Source organism: Grammomys surdaster, unplaced genomic scaffold (assembly GCF_004785775.1).
Source record: "Grammomys surdaster isolate TR1022 unplaced genomic scaffold, NIH_TR_1.0 220, whole genome shotgun sequence".
NCBI lineage: Eukaryota > Metazoa > Chordata > Mammalia > Rodentia > Muridae > Grammomys > Grammomys surdaster.
Window position 1 is genome coordinate 12,854,356 of NW_021604665.1, and position 18,287 is coordinate 12,872,642.

At 37.3% G+C, this 18,287-nt stretch overlaps 1 protein-coding gene across 3 annotated transcripts in view; it reads left to right on the forward strand.

Moving 5' to 3' along the window:
- LOC114625675 (contactin-6) overlaps positions 1–18,287 on the forward strand; it is a 358,006-nt gene that overhangs the window by 145,670 nt on the left and 194,049 nt on the right. For all 3 annotated transcript variants that reach the window (XM_028773030.1, XM_028773034.1, XM_028773029.1), the window contains one exon: positions 8,536–8,662. Coding sequence is in view for 1 of the 3 variants with exons in the window: in XM_028773029.1 (XP_028628862.1) it covers positions 8,536–8,662 (127 nt within the window). In the remaining 2 variants the exon portion in view is untranslated. The remainder of the gene's footprint in view (positions 1–8,535; positions 8,663–18,287) is intronic.

The following is an 18,287-nucleotide window of genomic DNA, read 5'->3' on the forward strand; positions in this document are numbered from 1 at the left end:
AGTGCAGTGGCTCCTGGATGACTCAGGATTCAGTTTCTCCACAGGACGGGAGCAGACTGACTCTGTGTCTGCTCCAGCTCGGAGGAGCAGGCAGGGGCAGAAGGGTAGCACAGGATTTTGATTGAAGACTTAAGTCTTCCTTTATTTGACAAGTTCACGTTTAGGGACCTGATTTCCTGAAATCAGTTTTCCTACCTTTGTAAACTTTTTCTGTCTTAAAATTCGATAACTTGCCTAGAAAACCAAGCGGCATTGAGAAAATATCAAATAGAATACATACGAGTGACAGAGAGGGGAAGAAAACACGAGAGAAAAAATGATGGATAGTGGGGGAAAAACAAACTCAGAGGGAGGGAGAGGAGACAGAAAAGAATGCTTCTTCATATGATTTAAATTTTAATAAACATGTAATTGAACTAATCTGAGGTTGGATATTTTTAAGTGAAAGAAGTAGAATTTAGGCAATTAAGAAACTAAGTATAGTAAAAACAAAAGTTAAGAAGAAGAAAAGTTTTTCAGTCATCTAAGTGTCAAGGCCTATGCCCGTGCCTTAGCCATTGCAATGATGACATGTCTGAAAAGAGAATCTAGGGAAGAAAGATTTATTTTGTTCATGTTATTTTTATTAATAAGTTTTATATTTCTTCAATTACTTTTTACAGTCTAGTCATTATACACCTCCCAGTTCACCCTCTGACTGTTCCTCATCCCATTCCTCCTCCCCACCAATCCTGTCTCCAAGATGTCCCTACCTCCCTCAACCCCACCTCACCAGACCTTCCCACTCCCTGGGGACTCAAGTCTTTGAAGCATTAGATCCATCTTCTCTCACTGAGGCCAGACCAAGCAGTCCTCTGCTGTATATGTGCCAGGGGCCTCATATTAGCTTGTGTACACTGCCTGGCTGGTGACTCAGTTTCTGAGAGATCTCCAGGTTCCAGGTTTGTTGAGACTGATGGTTTTGGTATGAGGTCGCCCACTTCTTCAGCTTCTTCCAGCTTTTCCCTTATTGAATCGCAGGGGCCCCATGCTTCAGTCCATTGATTGGGTATAAACATCTGCATCTGACTCTTTCAGCTACTTGATGGGCCTCTCAGAGGGCAGCCATGCTAGGCTCCTGTCTGTAAGCACACAGTTAGTATCAGTAATAGAGTTAGACATTTGTACCTCCCCTTGAGATGGACCCCAGTTTGGATCTGTCATTGAAGTTTCTTTCCCTCAATCTCTTCTCCATTTTTGTCCCTCCAGGTCTTTCAGACAGGAACAATTCTGTGTTGCTCCTGGTTTTAAAAGTGTCATTTTCTCATGCAGGGAAGGTGTGGCAGAACAGCTCACGGAATAGCAAGCAGAATCCTGTCAAAAAGTACAAAGTAAAAGAAATGCACAAAATAAACTACACACCTAAGGATATATAATCAGTGACCCACTTCACCCAGTAAGGCTTCATCTTGTACAACACTATCATGTGTCCTTACTCTATTTAGATAATTCCTGCATTTGATACTTCTAGATAATAAAATGCCACAAATACTGTTTTGTTTTTGTGATGTGTCTTTTGAACTATAATAAAGTTAAAATCTGAAATGTCTCCCAAGAGCCAGTGTGTTCAGCCTGTGCTACTGGTAAGTTACAGAATTATAAATGGGTTGTGCCTTGTGGGAAGAAGTAAGGCCAATAGGAGCACACTCGTTGAAGAGTTATCAGGACCCTGATCCTTTTTCTGTTTTCTAGCCACCAGAAATTAAACTGACATGATGTGTGCTCATTTTGTCCAGTTTAAGCACAGCAGGTCCAAATATGTATGGATAAAGAAGCATATTGTTGTACAAGCTTTACAAAAGAAAGTTTTAATTTCAGAAGAGCTAATAACAGTCAAAAAATGAAGAATATTATAGCAGAATTCTAGTCCATTTGCAACAACATTGCAGATTTTATTTTAATTTTCTGTTGAAGTGTTTCTTTTTGGAACTCATCTACTGTAAAGGTTTTGCCTTCATACTGAATAAAACACTTCTTAGAATACCATTATAATCACAGGTGATTTTATAGTATGCAGTATCTTTGGTTCAATTATTTGATCACTTATTGTTACAGAAGCTCAAAATATCTACCCTTCTTATCCTGAAACATTCTTAAAGCAAAGTTACTTGAAAACTATTTTGATTTCTTGAATTTGATGCTAGATCGTCACAGATCTCCATTTTAAAAAAAAATAAGAAAACCAGCATTATCTTTGAAAGGATAGACAAAATAACAAAAGGTTGTTTTACTTGTTTTTCTGTAGTAAGAAAAAATTCTGACAAGTACATTAAAAATAGTACCTGAAATCCAAACTTTAATTTATCATTTGGTGTGATTTTAAAACGTTGAAAATTGATAGGAGGCAGAGGATGAGTCCTTATGCATTGCTGAGGACAGCACCACAGAATGGCAGGTTTGGAAAGATGAGAAGTCACGGTAGAACAAAAACTGATTCAAGTCGTGCCATAGAGAGAAAAGACATAAGGAAATAGAAAAGATCAATATGAGTGAATGGATCATCTCATGGGAAGTCTCTGACCCCTGAATCTAGATTGCAGATGGAAGAGATCATTCTGCCATGCTTGAGGTCATCTCTAAATAGCCAGTCTTTCCGTGTGTGATATGCTAATCTTAACTTTCACCAGCAAGGGAAAGCTGAGGCTCAGGTCTTATATCTACCTGCCAAGAAAATCACAGGTTTTGCATTTCATTCCCCAGGAGGTACTGTGAGGTGCGAAGGCAGAAACCCTATCTTCTGTCCTTTCCTACATGATGATCATTAGTTGACCAGTAATGGCATTCTCTACGTTTCTAGATTTTTGTTTGAAATACATGCATGTGTGCTTTACAGAAGTTGGAGACATTAGCCTTAAGTTCCTCATCTATTGAACTGAAATGGCTACTTTCCCAAGTAGATCATGGGATTCATCATGGCATTTGGTGTACATAATTGTAATGTCAGCATTGTTAGTCATTCCTTCAAATGTAATGACTTACAAGGTTGGGGATGTAACTCAGTTGGCAGACTGATGCTAGTTCTGTCACAAGCAGCACATAAACGGGGGTAGTAGTTCATGTCTATGACATAATCACTGGGAAATGTATGCGGGCAGGTCAGAAGTTCAGAGTATTTTTCCAGTTTGAACTACATATTGATTTCAGTGCCAGCCTTGGCCCCATAAACGTACTTTTCCTCAAGAAAAATATAAGTTATATATAATCTACATTTGGAGTCTCTCAAGTTGGAACAGAATTTTTGACAAAGTGAAAGTAAATAATTTAAGTACATAAAAAAATTTTATGACTCCCTGCATACTCCAATATTTATGAGATTATAGGACATTATTCTTTGTTGGGAAGTGATGGTAAGAAAATATGTATTGAAAAAAATTCCACCAAAAAGAACAGAGAAGCTGTTCTATATACTTATTATCTAAAGATTGGTTACCATCTTGGTACATCTTCTTAGAATATCTACTCTTAATTTTTAAAAGAAAAAATAATTTACTGCTTTTTAAATATATTTTAAATCTTTGAGAATTTCATATATTGAATTTTGATCAAATTTTCCCCTCCCATAAATCTTTCCATATGTAATACTATTCCATACCCACCCTCCCTTATGTCTTCAATTTTTTGATGAAAGTCTATCTAGTCTACTTAATCTTTCCTATAACTTGGGTCTGTGATCACCCTGTTGAGTATGTTAGGTCAATCAGAAACTACACCATTAAAGGAAAAGAATTGTACTGATCCAGGTAGATAGCTACCAGTTACCACAAGCACCTCAGCCAGGAAATGGGTTTCATTCTTAGGTTCCTTTTGCATGCTGAGATTTTTGTCTGGCTTAAACTTGCACAGGGCTTTTTCATACTGCTAAAGCAGCTGTGAGTTCATATGTGGAATACTCTGTGATGTCCAGAAAACATTTTCTAGGAGTCATCTACCACCACTGGCTCTTTAAATATTTCATCTCCCTATTCAGTAATGCTCCCTGTTATTCCTTTAACATCCTGTATGTAATTTGATCATTCATACTGTGAGATAATAGCTAAAACATGAAAATATTTTCTTCCAGGTAAGAGTCTCTCCAGTATTGACACATATCATTAACATTTGATAAAGTTACCATCATCTTTCCAGGAATTTTAGAAGCTATACTAATATATCAATAGCTAAAGATGAAGAAGAAATATGCTTTTATACAAATGAGTCCAGGAGCTGAATAACTGGCTCACTGGATAAAACATATGCCCTTCAAAGATAAGCACCACAGTTCAAATACTCAGTACATACATAAGAAGACTAGAGGCAGGCTCTCTATAATATCAGTGGTTGGAGTCCTCTAGAGACAGGGTATCCCTAGAGGAATCTGACCCAATAGCTAGCAATAGATAACTAGCATTTGTGAGTTTTGGATCCAATGAGCTATCCTGTGGAGATTGACCATGGCAAGCATCTGATATCAATCACTTGCTCCCAGATGTAAATGTATACATGTTTGTGTGTGTGTGCATGTGCGTGTGCGTGTGCGTGTGCATGTGTATGTGTATGTTTATGTATATATGTGTGTGTGTGTGTGTGTGTGTGTGTACATATATGTACACACCTATATAACAGAGATATATGCTTGGGATCCTATCATTTGTCAGGCTGAGCAGGAAAAAAGGTATATGAACTAGTTATAACTAGTCTGTGTGCATAGGTATGTATTTATTTACCACATTCCATCATGTTTATTTTTATTTGTTTATTTTACTGTTTGTAAACATTCTTCACTTTTATACTGCATTCTGTATAATAAATGTACTTTATTTTAATCTTATCTGAACATAAATAAATGTCATTAGGTTTTATATATTGTTGAAATTTTTGTACTATTTATGTCTGATGCTGTCTGTATTTTCTCATGTCTTGGATATATCATAGGTCCAGGAGGAAAAGATCTTCAAATTTTTCTTTTTAAACTAGCCTTTGCATCAACCCTGAAATATTATATCTATATTGCATTTATCAGAGGGGAATTTGGAGGACTTGCCTTATTGGATAATTTATCCAACATTGTGGAACTGGTAGCTGACTGTTAAAATTGAAGCTTTTGTAAGTCTACACTGCTATGCCGAAGACAAATATACAGAAACTAAAGCTTAAAATCACTATGGAAGGGATTTATTTTACTTGGAAGTGAAATCAGTAAGTGGGTCCTGAAGAAAAAATATGAAGATTTTGATTTAATTTCTTGTCTTCTCTTAAAGTAGATAGACATTTGGAAAATATGTTCAAATTGCTAGACTTCAATTTCTCATCTAAAAATAAAAAGAATGATGATAATATTGGTGGTGGTGGCTATGGTGAGTACTATCATAGCTCACTGGCTCTCCATTTGCTTGTAACTAGCATATCGTGACATAATTTATAAGAATAAGATTAATACCAAAACAATCATAACTAATGATGTCATGAGTGTTGGTCGTTCCTCCTAAGGCTTCTTTGATTCCAGGTTACATGCTTTTATACATTGTCTCTGCTATCTTTCCAAATAGAGAAGTTTGCCTTACATGGTAAGATTTGGATTCCCTGGCACTATACATATAAACTTGGCACCCTATGAATGAGACCTAATGCAAACTTATAGTTTATAATTCATTCCGTGTGTTCTCATATAAAGACAAGTGCATCTTCCCACCCTGTAAATCAGTTTTTCTTCTGCCTTTCCCCCTTGAGTTTTTCTCCACAGTATTTCGGTCCATTAAACTGACATAGGGCTAAGCAAGGGAAATATCCAACCATATTAAATGTGGGAGCAGGGACTCTAGGAGCCTAGTGCTACATTTTGAGGCTCTGAGGAGTAATAAATGAATTAATGCAGGGAAAAACAGGGCAGGTGTGGGCCAAATTGGGCTGTCCAGTACTCATAAATAGTTATTACATGAAAAAGAGAGAGCAATTGAATGAATTTGGATTGCAAAATGTTTTATTTGGAAAAATGGTTAAATAGAGTAAAGGATTAGATGATTAAGCCTTGTTAATTGCTTAATTGTGTTGAGATGATGTAGAGGAATACTCTATTTGTTTTCCTTTGTTTTGTTTTCTGTTTGCCTTTTTGTTTTTTTGTTTTTTTAATTATTTAACCTTTTTTTACAATCTATATATTGGAAAATAAACTAGTAAATATGGGGTGAAAGGGGTGCCATTCAAAAAATTATTCTATACAGTTCAGAAAATAATGAATTTTAGTTATTTTACTATAATGATATTATATAATGATTTATATACCTTAATATTAAACATTATATTATTTTCAATATACATATTATTTGTAAATAAGATAGTGTATAATATTTATGTATCATTTATTTATTTATATATTATATATATAAATGTTGATACTATATATATATAATATACACACACACACATAGGCACAAAGGTCAGAGGACAACTTTTAGGAGTTTGCTCTTATTTTCCGTCTTGGCAAGGGAATCTGTTGTTTCTTTTTTTTTCATATTTTTAATTGGATGATTTATTTACATTTCATATATTATCCCCTTACCCCATTTGTCACCCCCCAGCCCAGGAACCCCCTATCCCATCACTCTTCCTCCTGCTCCTCTCTGGATGTGCCCCTCCCCCCTCCAACCTCCCCACCCACTGGGGCATCCAGCCTTCATGAGACCAAGGATCTCTTCTCCCACCTATGCCCAACAGGGCCATCCTCCCTTACATATACAGCTGGAGCCATGGATACCTCCGTAAGTGCTCCCAGGCTGGTGGTTTAGACCCTGGGAGCTCTGGTTGGTTGCTATTATTGCTCTTCTCATGGGGCTGCAAACACTTTCAGCTCCTACAGTCTTCACTCTAACTCCTCCATTGGGAACCCTATGATCAGTCCAATGGTAAGCTGTGAACATCTGCCTCTGAATATTTCAGGCTCTTGCAGACCTCTAAGGAGACAGCTATATCAGGTTCTTGTCAGCATGTACTTCCTGACTTCCACATCAGCATCTACCTTTGGTGACTGCACATGGGATAGATACCGAGGTGGAATGGTCTCCAGATGGCAACTCCTTTCTTTGTCTCCATATTTGCTTCCTTGAGTATTTTGATACTCCTTCTAAGAAGGACCAACGGAACCCCACTTGGTCTTCCTTCTTCATGAGCTCCATGTGATCTGTGAGTTGAATCTTGGGCATTTCAAGGTTCTGGACTAATATTCAATAATCAGTGAGTGAATACCATATGTGTTCTTTTGTGGTTGGCTTACCTCACTCAGGATGATATTTTCTAGTTCCATCCATTTACCTAAGAATTTCTCGAATTCATTGCTTTTAACAGCTGAGTAATAATCCATTGTGTGAATGTACCACACTTTTTGTATCCATTCCTCAGTTGAAGGACATCTGGGTTCTTTCCAGCTTCTGGCTATTATAAATAAGGCTGCTATGAACATAGTGATGCATATGTCCTTGCTATATGTTAGAGCATCTTCTGGGTATATGCCCAGGAGTGGTATAGCTGGATCCTCAGGTAATGCTATGTCCAATTTTCTGAGGAACCGCCAGACTGATTTACAAAGTGGTTGCACCATCTTGCAGTCCCACCAACAATGGAGGAGTGTTCCTCTTTCTCCACACCCTCGCCAGCATCTACTATCACCTGAGTTTTTAATCTTAGCCATTCTGACTGGTGTGAGATGGAATCTCAGGGTCGTTTTGATTTGCATTTCCCTGATGACTAAAGATGCAGAACATTTTTTTAGTTGCTTCTTGGCCATTCGAGTTTTCTCCGTTGAGAATTCTTTGTTAAGCTCTATACCCCATTTTTTAATAGTGTTATTTGCTTCTCTGGAGTCTAATTTCTTGAGTTACTTGTATATATTAGATATTAGCCCTCTATCAGATGTAGGATTGGTAAAGATCTTTTCCCAATTTGTTAGTTGCCGTTTTGTCCTATTGACAGTGTTCTTTGCCTTACAAAAACTTTGTAATTTTATGAAGTCCCATTTGTCAATTCTTGATGTTAGAGCATAAGCCATTGGTGTTCTATTCAGGTACTGTTCCCCTGTGCCCAAGTATTTGAGATTCTTCCCCACCTTCTCTTCTTTTAGTTTCAGTGTATCTGGTTTTATGTGGAGGTCCTTAATCCACTTAGATTTGAGCTTTGTACAAGGAGATAAGAATGGATCTATTTGCATTCTTCTACATGTTGACAAGGCAATCTGTTGTTTCTGTTGCTTCACTACATAATCTGGCCTAGATTCTATTGTATTTAAATTTTCAGATGGATTCTGGGACTCAAACTTGTATCCGCCTTGGACAGTTTGAATGTTTACCTGCTGAGTTCTCTCATGAGGAAAGAAAAAAATGCTTTTATAATTCTTGAAGAATAGTCTCTAAGTTCAAGCTTGGCAATACATAACATTTTTTTTTAAATCTGTGTAGAGTGAGATTTAAATTAAGTGTGCTCTCAGCCAGAAACAAGTATCTCAATGAATATTTTCTTTTTTATCTCCAGGTGATGGTCGTTTCAGCCGTCCTATTTTTATCCAGGAGCCACAAGATGTAATTTTTCCTTTGGATTTATCTAGATCTGAAATTATTCTGACTTGTACTGCAAATGGATACCCTTCTCCCCATTACAGGTAAAAAGCTACTTCTCTGTACGGCTGTTGTCTCTTTTGTAGCTGCTGTAAAATAGATACAAAATTAGGATTCACAGATACACCCTAAATATTCAATATAGACCTCTAGATAGTATTTCACCCTATTCATCTTTATCTATACAACTCATATGAGCATCTATGCATCTTCAGAGCCCCAATGCATTCATTAACGCCACAATCTAAGCATTTTTCTGGATAGTTACTACTATATAGGTCTGTTGTTTATTTGATATTTATTCTTGGGATTAGTGGCAAGCAGAGCCATATGTACCCAGAAATGAGAAAGACTGAAGAAAACACAGTAATATAAGAAGACAGAAATGGGAAGAAAAAGATTTATTTTCACAACTTGGAAAACTATGAGCTTATTAATATATTCAGCAGTACATGTCTACTTCAGTTTAAGGGTTGTGCCTCAGTCTCCTCAATACAATGACTATGAAAATAGCCTTCAATAAAGAAGCAATCAAAGTAAAAACTTGAACTTATATCATGAGATTAAATTCTGAATCTTTCCCAGCAGCTCCTACAAATCCAAAAGTACTTATTATAGAAAAACTATGTTGAAGATAATTATTTAGATTCTAAGGCCAAGAAAGAATTTTTATTACAAAAAATATGTTTCTCTCTCATACAGAATTTTATTTTTAGACCTTCATTTGTATGTTATTTCAAATTGATCTGGCTTTTCTTACATGTGTCTGTCTAAAGAAAACATGTGAGTGAAGATACTGAACCTTCCCTGGGATCTTTGTAATATCAGGAGCACAATACATTGATGTAATCCGAACTTTTAGGAAAAAAAATTTAAAAAAACAAATAATAATTTTCTCCTTTGATATCCTTCAGCCTTAAAATCATTACAAAGAAATAAAGTAAAGGACATGGAGGAAGGATGACAATTTTGCTGTTGATTGTTTGTTTTAGTTTTTCTTATTTATACAGTTGCAGTGTGGGTAGAATTTAAAGATGAATAAATTTGTATAGGTATAAGTTGTATTTTTATATGAAATGATATTTTGTTGGTAACAACTGTATGCAATATGAATGTAGGAAGAAAAAAATAAAACATCAGAATGACATTTGGTGATTTGGATTTTAAAAGAATTTCCCCAAAGTGCTAATTTAGACATGGAATGAAATTGACATGCACAAAAAGCAACAATTAAGACAACGTTTAGCAAACTGGGCTGGCTTTCCTGACTTACTCATTCTAATGAAATACAGCCTACATCTATATAATTACAAGAGGAATTAGCTCAATTATTTTAATGGACAACACTAAAACCATCTCTGCATTAGCTTGTATTTAGCTTGTATTTCATAGGATAACTTTCTCATCATTCATTCATAATAAAAATGTTTAAAAGTTAAACCTTTATTTCTAAATAAGTTCTTAACCTAATTCAAATCAACTGACTAGGGAAGACCAATCACGTTTCTAAATAATTTTCCTCAAATTCAGGCTTTTTGTTACTTATTTTGCTGCTCAAAAAAGAAATGTCTTGAGGTTGAGGAGAAGGCTTAGCAGTGAGTATTATTTGCTGCTCTCATAAAGGATCAAGTTTGAGTACTAGGATCCATAAGGTGCTTGCAACAGCTTGTAACTCCAGCTCTGAAGATCTGACACCTTTTTCTGGCCTCTATTGGCATTGTAAACACAAGTTTCAGAGGCATGCGTGTGAGACAATCCACCCTTACACATAAAGTAAGCATTCTTAGAAAAAGAGTATTACTTGATTCAACCTATGATGACCAATATAAAGTAGGGTTAATGCAGTTTTTCAGGGTAACCTCATCTGAAACCATAGCTTTAGTGTTTGAAATCTAATTCAGTTCATCATAGATGAAGGTGAGTTTTCTTGGGGGCAGTGTCTGAATGTCTATATATTTTTAAGTTTGTTAAATACAATTTACATAAGTAAAGCACATTTTAAATGCTTGTTTTCCTCCAATAATTAGAAAAGTGTAAGCTAGTGGTTTCAGGAGCATCAACAGAGACATAACCAATGTGGTTAGAAATTCTAATAGTGATAAATGACTTATGTACCTCAGGTATTTGTGAACTAGAAACCTAAAGACAAACAACTTAGCTTCTTATTTCTAATCTTTATTAAGTTCTTCAATAGATCCCTAATATTACATAAGAAACTCATGGGTAAGGAGCTAGGGAATGAGAAAAGAATTAAAATTTTAATGTCTAAATATCTGACTCAGACCCAATTTTCTTGATAATAAAGCAAAGGGCAGTAGCATTTCACACACTGTATTCTAGAAATACAATGTAAAGGTTTAGTCTTCATGATGCTATTTCTACTTACGTTAGTTCTTTTAGTTTGTTTTCTTGTTACAATTTACTAATTACCATATTAGACTTAGATTATTTGGTAGAGTTATACTAGATCAAAGGCCTTTATTATTATAGAGTTCAAGGTTAGACAAGTTTATTTAGGGAAAATGAAAAACAGTACAAGAGACTTAAAAAAAGTAGTGGCAACTCTATCCTACAAATAACCCTAATATGATCTTTTTTGGAGTGAGAGTGTACTTCCTAAATAGTAGTTTAAAAGATGATAGAAAGAAGGGAAGAACCAGAGAACTCCTAAACCTGATAAACAACTTCAGCAAAGTGGCTGGTTATAAAATCAACTCAAAAAAATCAGTAGCCTTCCTCTACATGAAAGATAAACAGACTGAAAAAGAAATTAGGGAAATGACACCTTTCACAATAGTTGCAAATAATATAAAATACCTTGGGGTGAATCTAACCAAGCAAGTGAAAGACCTGTATGACAAGAACTTCAAGTCTCTGAAGAAAGAAATTGAAGAAGATCTCAGAAGATGGAAAGATCTCCCATGCTCATGGATTGGCAGGATTAATATAATAAAAATGGCCATCTTGCCAAAAGCAATCTACAGATTCAATGCAATCCCCATTAAAATCCCAACTCAATTCTTCACAGAGTTAGAAAAGGAAATTCTCAAAATCATATGGAATAACAAAAAACCCAGGATAGCGAAAACTATTCTCAACAATAAAAGAACTTCAGGAGGAATCACCATCCCTGACCTCAAGCTGTACTACAGAGCAATAGTGATAAAAACTACCTGGTATTGGTACAGAGACAGGCAGGAAGATCAATGGAAAAGAATTGAAGACCCAGAAATGAACCCACACTCCTATGGTCACTTGATATTTGACAAAGGAGCTAAAACTGTCCAGTGGAAAAAGGACAGCATTTTCAACAAATGGTGCTGGTTCAACTTGAGGACAACATGTAGAAGAATGAAAATTGATCCATTCTTATCTCCTTGTACAAAGCTCAAATCTAAGTGGATAAAGGACCTCCACATAAAACCAGATACACTGAAACTAATAGAAGAGAAGGTGGGGAAGAGCCTCGAATACTTGGGCACAGGGGAAAAGTTCCTGAACAGAGCTCCAATGGCATATGCTCTAAGATCAAGAATTGACAAATGGGACTTCATAAAATAGCAAAGTTTCTGTAAGGCAAAGGACACTGTCAATAGGACAAAATGACAACCAACAAATTGGGAAAAGATCTTTACCAAACCTTCATCTGATAGAGGGCTAATATCCAATATATACAAAGAACTCAAGAAAGTAGACTCCAGACAACCAAATTACCCTATTAAAAAATGGGGTATAGAGCTTAACAAAGAATTTTCAATGGAAGAAACTCGAACGGCCAAGAAGCACCTAAAGAAATGTTCAGCATCCTTAGTTGTCAGGGAAATGCAAATCAAAACGACCCTGAGATTCCATCTCACACCAGTCAGAATGGCTAAGATTAAAAACTCAGGTGATAGTAGATGCTGGCGAGGGTGTGGAGAAAGAGGAACACTCCTCCATTGTTGGTGGGACTGCAAGATGGTGCAACCACTTTGTAAATCAGTCTGGCGGTTCCTCAGAAAATTGGACATAGCATTACCTGAGGATCCAGCTATACCAGTCCTAGGCATATACCCAGAAGATGCTCGAACATATAACAAGGACATATCCTCAACTATGTTCATAGCAGCCTTGTTTATAATAGCCAGGAGCTGGAAAGAACCCAGATGTCCTTCAACTGAGGAATAGATTCAAAAAATGTGGTATATTTATACAATGGAGTATTACTCAGCTATTATAAACAATGAATTCGAGAGGTTCTTAGGTAAATGGATGGAACTAGAAATTATCATCCTGAGTGAGCTAAGCCAATCACAAAAGAACACACATGGTATTCACTCACTGATTATTGGATATTAGCCCAGAACCTTGAAATGCCCAAGATTCAACTCACAGGCCACATGAAGCTCATAAAGAAGGAAGACCAAGTGGGGGTGATTCGGTCCTTCTTAGAAAGAGCAACAAAATACTCAAGGGAGCAAATATGGAGACAAAGTGAGGGACAGAAACTGAAGGAGGGGCCATCTGAAGACCACTCCACCTGAATATCTACCCCATGTGCAATCACCAAAGGTAGATGCTGATGTGGAAGTCAGGAAGTGCATGCTGATAAGAGCCTGATATGGATATCTCCTCAGATGTCTTCAAGAGTCTGACATACTCAGAGGCAGATGCTCACAACTAGCCATTGAACTGATCATGGGGTTCTCAATAGAGGAGTTAGAGTGGAGACTGAAGGAGAGCTGAAAGGATTTGTGGCACCATGAGGAGAGCAACAATACCAACCAACCACAGCTCCCAGGGTCTAAACCACCAGCCTGGGAGCACTTAGGGAGGGATCCAGTGCTTCAGTTGAATATGTAAGAGTGGAGGGCCCTGCTGGGCATAGGTAGAAGATGAGATCCTTGACCTCATGAAGGCTGGACGCCCCAGGGGGTGGGAATTTTGCTGGTGGGGAGGTGGGAGTTGGGGGGGGGTAGATAGAGGTTACATCCACAGAGAAGAAGGAGGAGGGGTGAGGGGACTGGGGGTTCCTGGGTGAGTGGGGGATGGGGTAAGGGGACAACATAGGAAATGTAAATAAAACATCCAATAAAAAGAAAGAAAGAAGGGAAGAAGGAAAAAGAGAAAGAAAGGAAGAAAGGAAGGAAGGAAGGAAGGAAGGAAGGAAGGAAGGAAGGAAGGAAGGAAGGAAGGAAGAAAGAGAGAGAAATAGAGAAAAAGAAAGAAAGAAAAGAAAGAAAGAAAGAAATAAAGAAAGAAAGAAGGGAAGAAAGAATGGAAGGAAGGAAGAAAGGAAGAAAGGAACATCATAAAGAAGTCATTCCTATAAAAGTTATGTTTGTTGTTCTATTCAGGATCATAGCACCAAATTTATTCTTTTTTTTTCTTTTTTTGCCAAAATATATTCTTATATTGGTTCTTCTGTGGAGAAAACAAGTTGTTTATATCTTTTTTGTTGTTGTTGTTTTGTAACTTTAATATAGCAAATGGATTCTCATGGGAGGAAATAAAAATCTTAAAAGTAGTTTTGTGGAAATAAAGAGTAATTTGTGTAAAGTCATATTCAGTGAAATAAATAGCCTTATCACCAAGAGCACAATTAAAGTTAGAATACAGGAAGTAGTGCTTGCATAGTTTCAAAGCCAAGGAACCAAAAGAGATGTTAAAGTTGGATAAGGGAATCTTGTATATGGAAAAGAGATGTGGGTCACCCATAGCAAATGATAGGAAAGCATTACTTATAGCTAGAATCTCTAGGAAAATAGGATAGCAGGATAGCAGAAAACTTGACACCAAAATGTCCTACTTGAAAAAGGAGACTAGCACACAGATATATTATTTCTGCACATAATGCACTTTCTCTCAGACAAAAGAATTAGGAACACCAGTGATGAATTCTGTTATGAGGAGAGAATAGATCTGTTGATTAAATGATAGTCTCTCATGAAAATAGAGTCCATGAAGTCTTAGGAGATGCTGTTCTCTCTTCATAAATTTCTCCATGTCATATCGTTAATACATTACTGTGACCAAGCAGAGTATATATTGTAAAAGTTTTATAATGGATGGACACAAGGATTCACAGGACAGTAATGACAGAGCAGACAGAAGGACTCTTTCCATGGAGGCAACAGCCTTCAACTTATTGTGTAACGTGAACAGGCAACAAACTTAGAATGTAGATTTTAGTGGTTCCCTTTAGTGATCTAGGAATAGGATAAGATGTGGTGCTTGTAAGAAGACCTTAAAGCAGAGAACTGATTTGTTAGACATCACACTCAAAGGCATGCATGGATGTGCAGAATTAGGGTAGCCAAACTGTCCAGCCTGGTCTCAACTACTTAACTGTGAAAGTTAGTCTCCAGGAAAAGGATCACATTCCAGTTCAAATTCATCACATCTCCTAGAACTGATATGTAAGCTCATATGCTTGAAAATATTCACTCAACACACATTTTCTAGTTTGTATCATAGAAACATTCATTCAGATATGTAACGTTATCAGTAAAGTATGTCTGACAAGGACGTGCATGAAGTGCAACTATTTCTCCTTTTATTTAAGCATGTTAATTAAGATAAAGCCCACACCCAGGGATGAACTCCTGTTCTATATGCACAGTTTAATAATAATTGCACCATAGTGATTAGAATGATTATGGGGCCAGTGTGAAGAATTCATTTGCTGCAGCTAAGCCATCAACTTTGAATTTGTGTTGAAAAACAATTACTGCGCTTAATTAGGAGCATGTAATGATGACAGCAGTTATTTCAGTGATTGATTCCAAAATTAAAGAGAGCTGGCAAACTAAGTGTGGTATACCCTTCTCTTGGAGATGATAGAGAAAACAAAGGTCTGAGACCATGCCCTGTAAGCAAATTATAAAAGACAGGTTTACAGGGAGAGCCAGGCCTCCCTGTCTTGAGACAGGCCACTGGGAAGAGGAGTTTCCTGCTTTCTCTCTCCTAAGAGCTCAGACATGAATCAGCATATACAAATAACTATTGGAAAAATGGGGAAAACCCAAGCTGTATGGATAGATTCTTGAAGATTGATATTTTCATTTTATTAAAAAGGATCTTGTCACATAAAGAAGGTGGGTAAATCATTTTAAGTTTGACAGGATTGGCTCAAACCTCTGATTGATTTGATATCTGAACCATGATTTCCTGTCTTTAAGAGTGTGGGGGATTACTTAATGAGGTAGTTCTTTTCTATTTTAGTAGATGTAAGTCAGATTTTCTCCAGTGAATCTGTCGCAATGTCATCCTCCAAACCAATAATATTCAAAATAAGTTTTCAGAATGCCATTCCTTTCTCACAATTACCCACCCTAACAAAACACCTCAAATATAATTTCACTATGAATAAAAGAATCGCAGCAAGGCAACCATATGCCCTAAACATATGGTTTGAAGAAGCATTTGGTGTTGGGCTAAGACAAAGGACACTGAAGAGGTACTTCTCAACATATGGCTCACAACCCCTTTAGAGGTCAGGTAGCTCTGTCATAGGGATCCCTACGATCATTGGAAAACACTGATATATTCATTACAATTCTCAACTAGCAAAATTACAGTTACGAAGTAACAACAAAAATAACTTTATTCTTTGGGGTCACTGATCCACTAGGAACTGTATTAAAGAGTTGGAGTGTTAGGAAGGTTGAGAAGCACTTCCCTAAAGCCTGGAGACCATTGAAGAAGCAGGAGGTCTCTCTCAGCTTCCACTTACCCTTCTGTTTTTAGGTTAAGGATCAAGTATTCCTTTCAGAGGTCACTTCCGGAGACTCTAAGCTAAGGGACTTACCTTTCTCCAGAGAAGTGTCATCAATGAGAGCGTGGACAGCTTGTCCTTGTTAAGTTCTCACAGATTGTGAGCATCATCTCTTACTTGCTCTTCTTTTTATCCTGGTCACTGGAAACCATTAATTATGCCCAGTACTAAAAATACATGTCTGTCTGTGTTTGAGGGTTTTGTTCCTGTAAACTCTAATATCATTTAAAGGTTTCTTAATAGGAAGAACAACAATATCAACCAACCAGAACCCCCAGTGCTCCTAGGGACTAAACCACCAACCAAGGAGTACACATGGAGGGACCCATGGCTCCAGCCTCACATGTAGTAAAGAATGGCCTTGTTGAGCATCAGTAGTAGGACGGGTCTTTGGTCCTGAGAAAGCTTGATGCCCCAGTGTAAGGGAAGGCCAGGGTGGGGAGGCAGGACTGGGTGGGTGGGGGACATCATCACAGAAGCAGGAAGAGGGAGAATGCTAAAGGGGTTTTCTGGGAGCAGAGGGAACTGGGGAAGAGGATAACATTTGAAATGTTAAAGAAAATATCCAGTAAAAAAAAAATTCTCAAGTTGTATTTGTTTTCCTAGATTATAATTTAAGGTTGGCTTTCTTAACTACCATTGAAATAGTTTAAAGATGATTAATTTTCCAAGTGGTAGACTCACAAAGACAATCACATTTTGAAACTGTCGGGTTCTATTGTTTTGTTGAATGGGTTTTTTCAGACCTTTGCTGGCATTCTTGGTGCTGGGTGCAATGTAGCTTTCTCAGATTTCTCTCTCTAAATCATTTCTGACATTCTGTTTTGTAGTGTCAGTTGTGGGGATTCAGGTATGGTATACATTATTTGAAAGTCTCCAAAGAAATAGATGTCAGAATTATTGACTGATGTTGAATTTTTGTTTCTCATGTTAAGAGTTCTACTGCCTTTCTGATTTCATGTGAGTGAATGTTTGTAACTTATAACGGGTAGAGACCTTCAAAACAATCTAGCAGTTTGTAAAGCTGACCCCAGAGCAGGTGTATATGCCAGGCCTGATAGCATAGACCTGTAATCTCAGCTTGTGTGAAAGCAAAACAATAGGATTGCAAGCTCAATGCCAGTCAGGGCTTTAGAATATGTTTGAAGTAAGATCGGCAACTTAGTAAGAACATGTCTCAAAATTGACAGGAACCTGATATAGCTGTCTTCTGAGAGGCTCTGCCAGAGCTGGACCAATACAGGTGTGGATGTACACAGTCAAACATTGGTCTGCGCGTGGGGACCCCAAAGGAGATGTTAGGGCAAGGACTGTAGGAGCTGAAGGGCTTTGCATTCTTATAAGAAGTACAACAATATCAACCAACCAGAACCCACCACCCATCCCCACCCCCATCCCCCAATACCCCATCTCCCACTCCCCACCTCCCTGCCAAATCTCCCAGGGACTAAACCATCAACCAAATAGGGGGTACCCATGGCTCCAGGTGGTTATATAGCAGAAGACTGGCTTATCTGGAATCACTGGAAGAAGAGCTCCTTCATCCTGAGAAGGATTGATGATCCAGGATAGGGGATTGCTAGGCTGCTGAGGCAGATGAAGGGGGGGTAGGGGGCTTGTGGAGGGGAATCTGGGAAGGAGATAACACTTGAAATGTAAATAAATAAAATAACCAATAAAAATAAATAAATAAATAAGTAAATAAATAAAATAAAGCAAGCCTATGGATAGAATCCAGTGGTATAGCACATAGGTAGAGTGTGTGGTCCTAGGTTCAAACCACAGTACTACAAACGACAGCATATTTTTGTCCTTAATGAAACTACTACTGAGGTCATCCCACAGGTAACCATGTGTTTTGGGTTTGACTGTTTGTTTATCTTACTCTTACAGGAATCCAAACATTATTATAT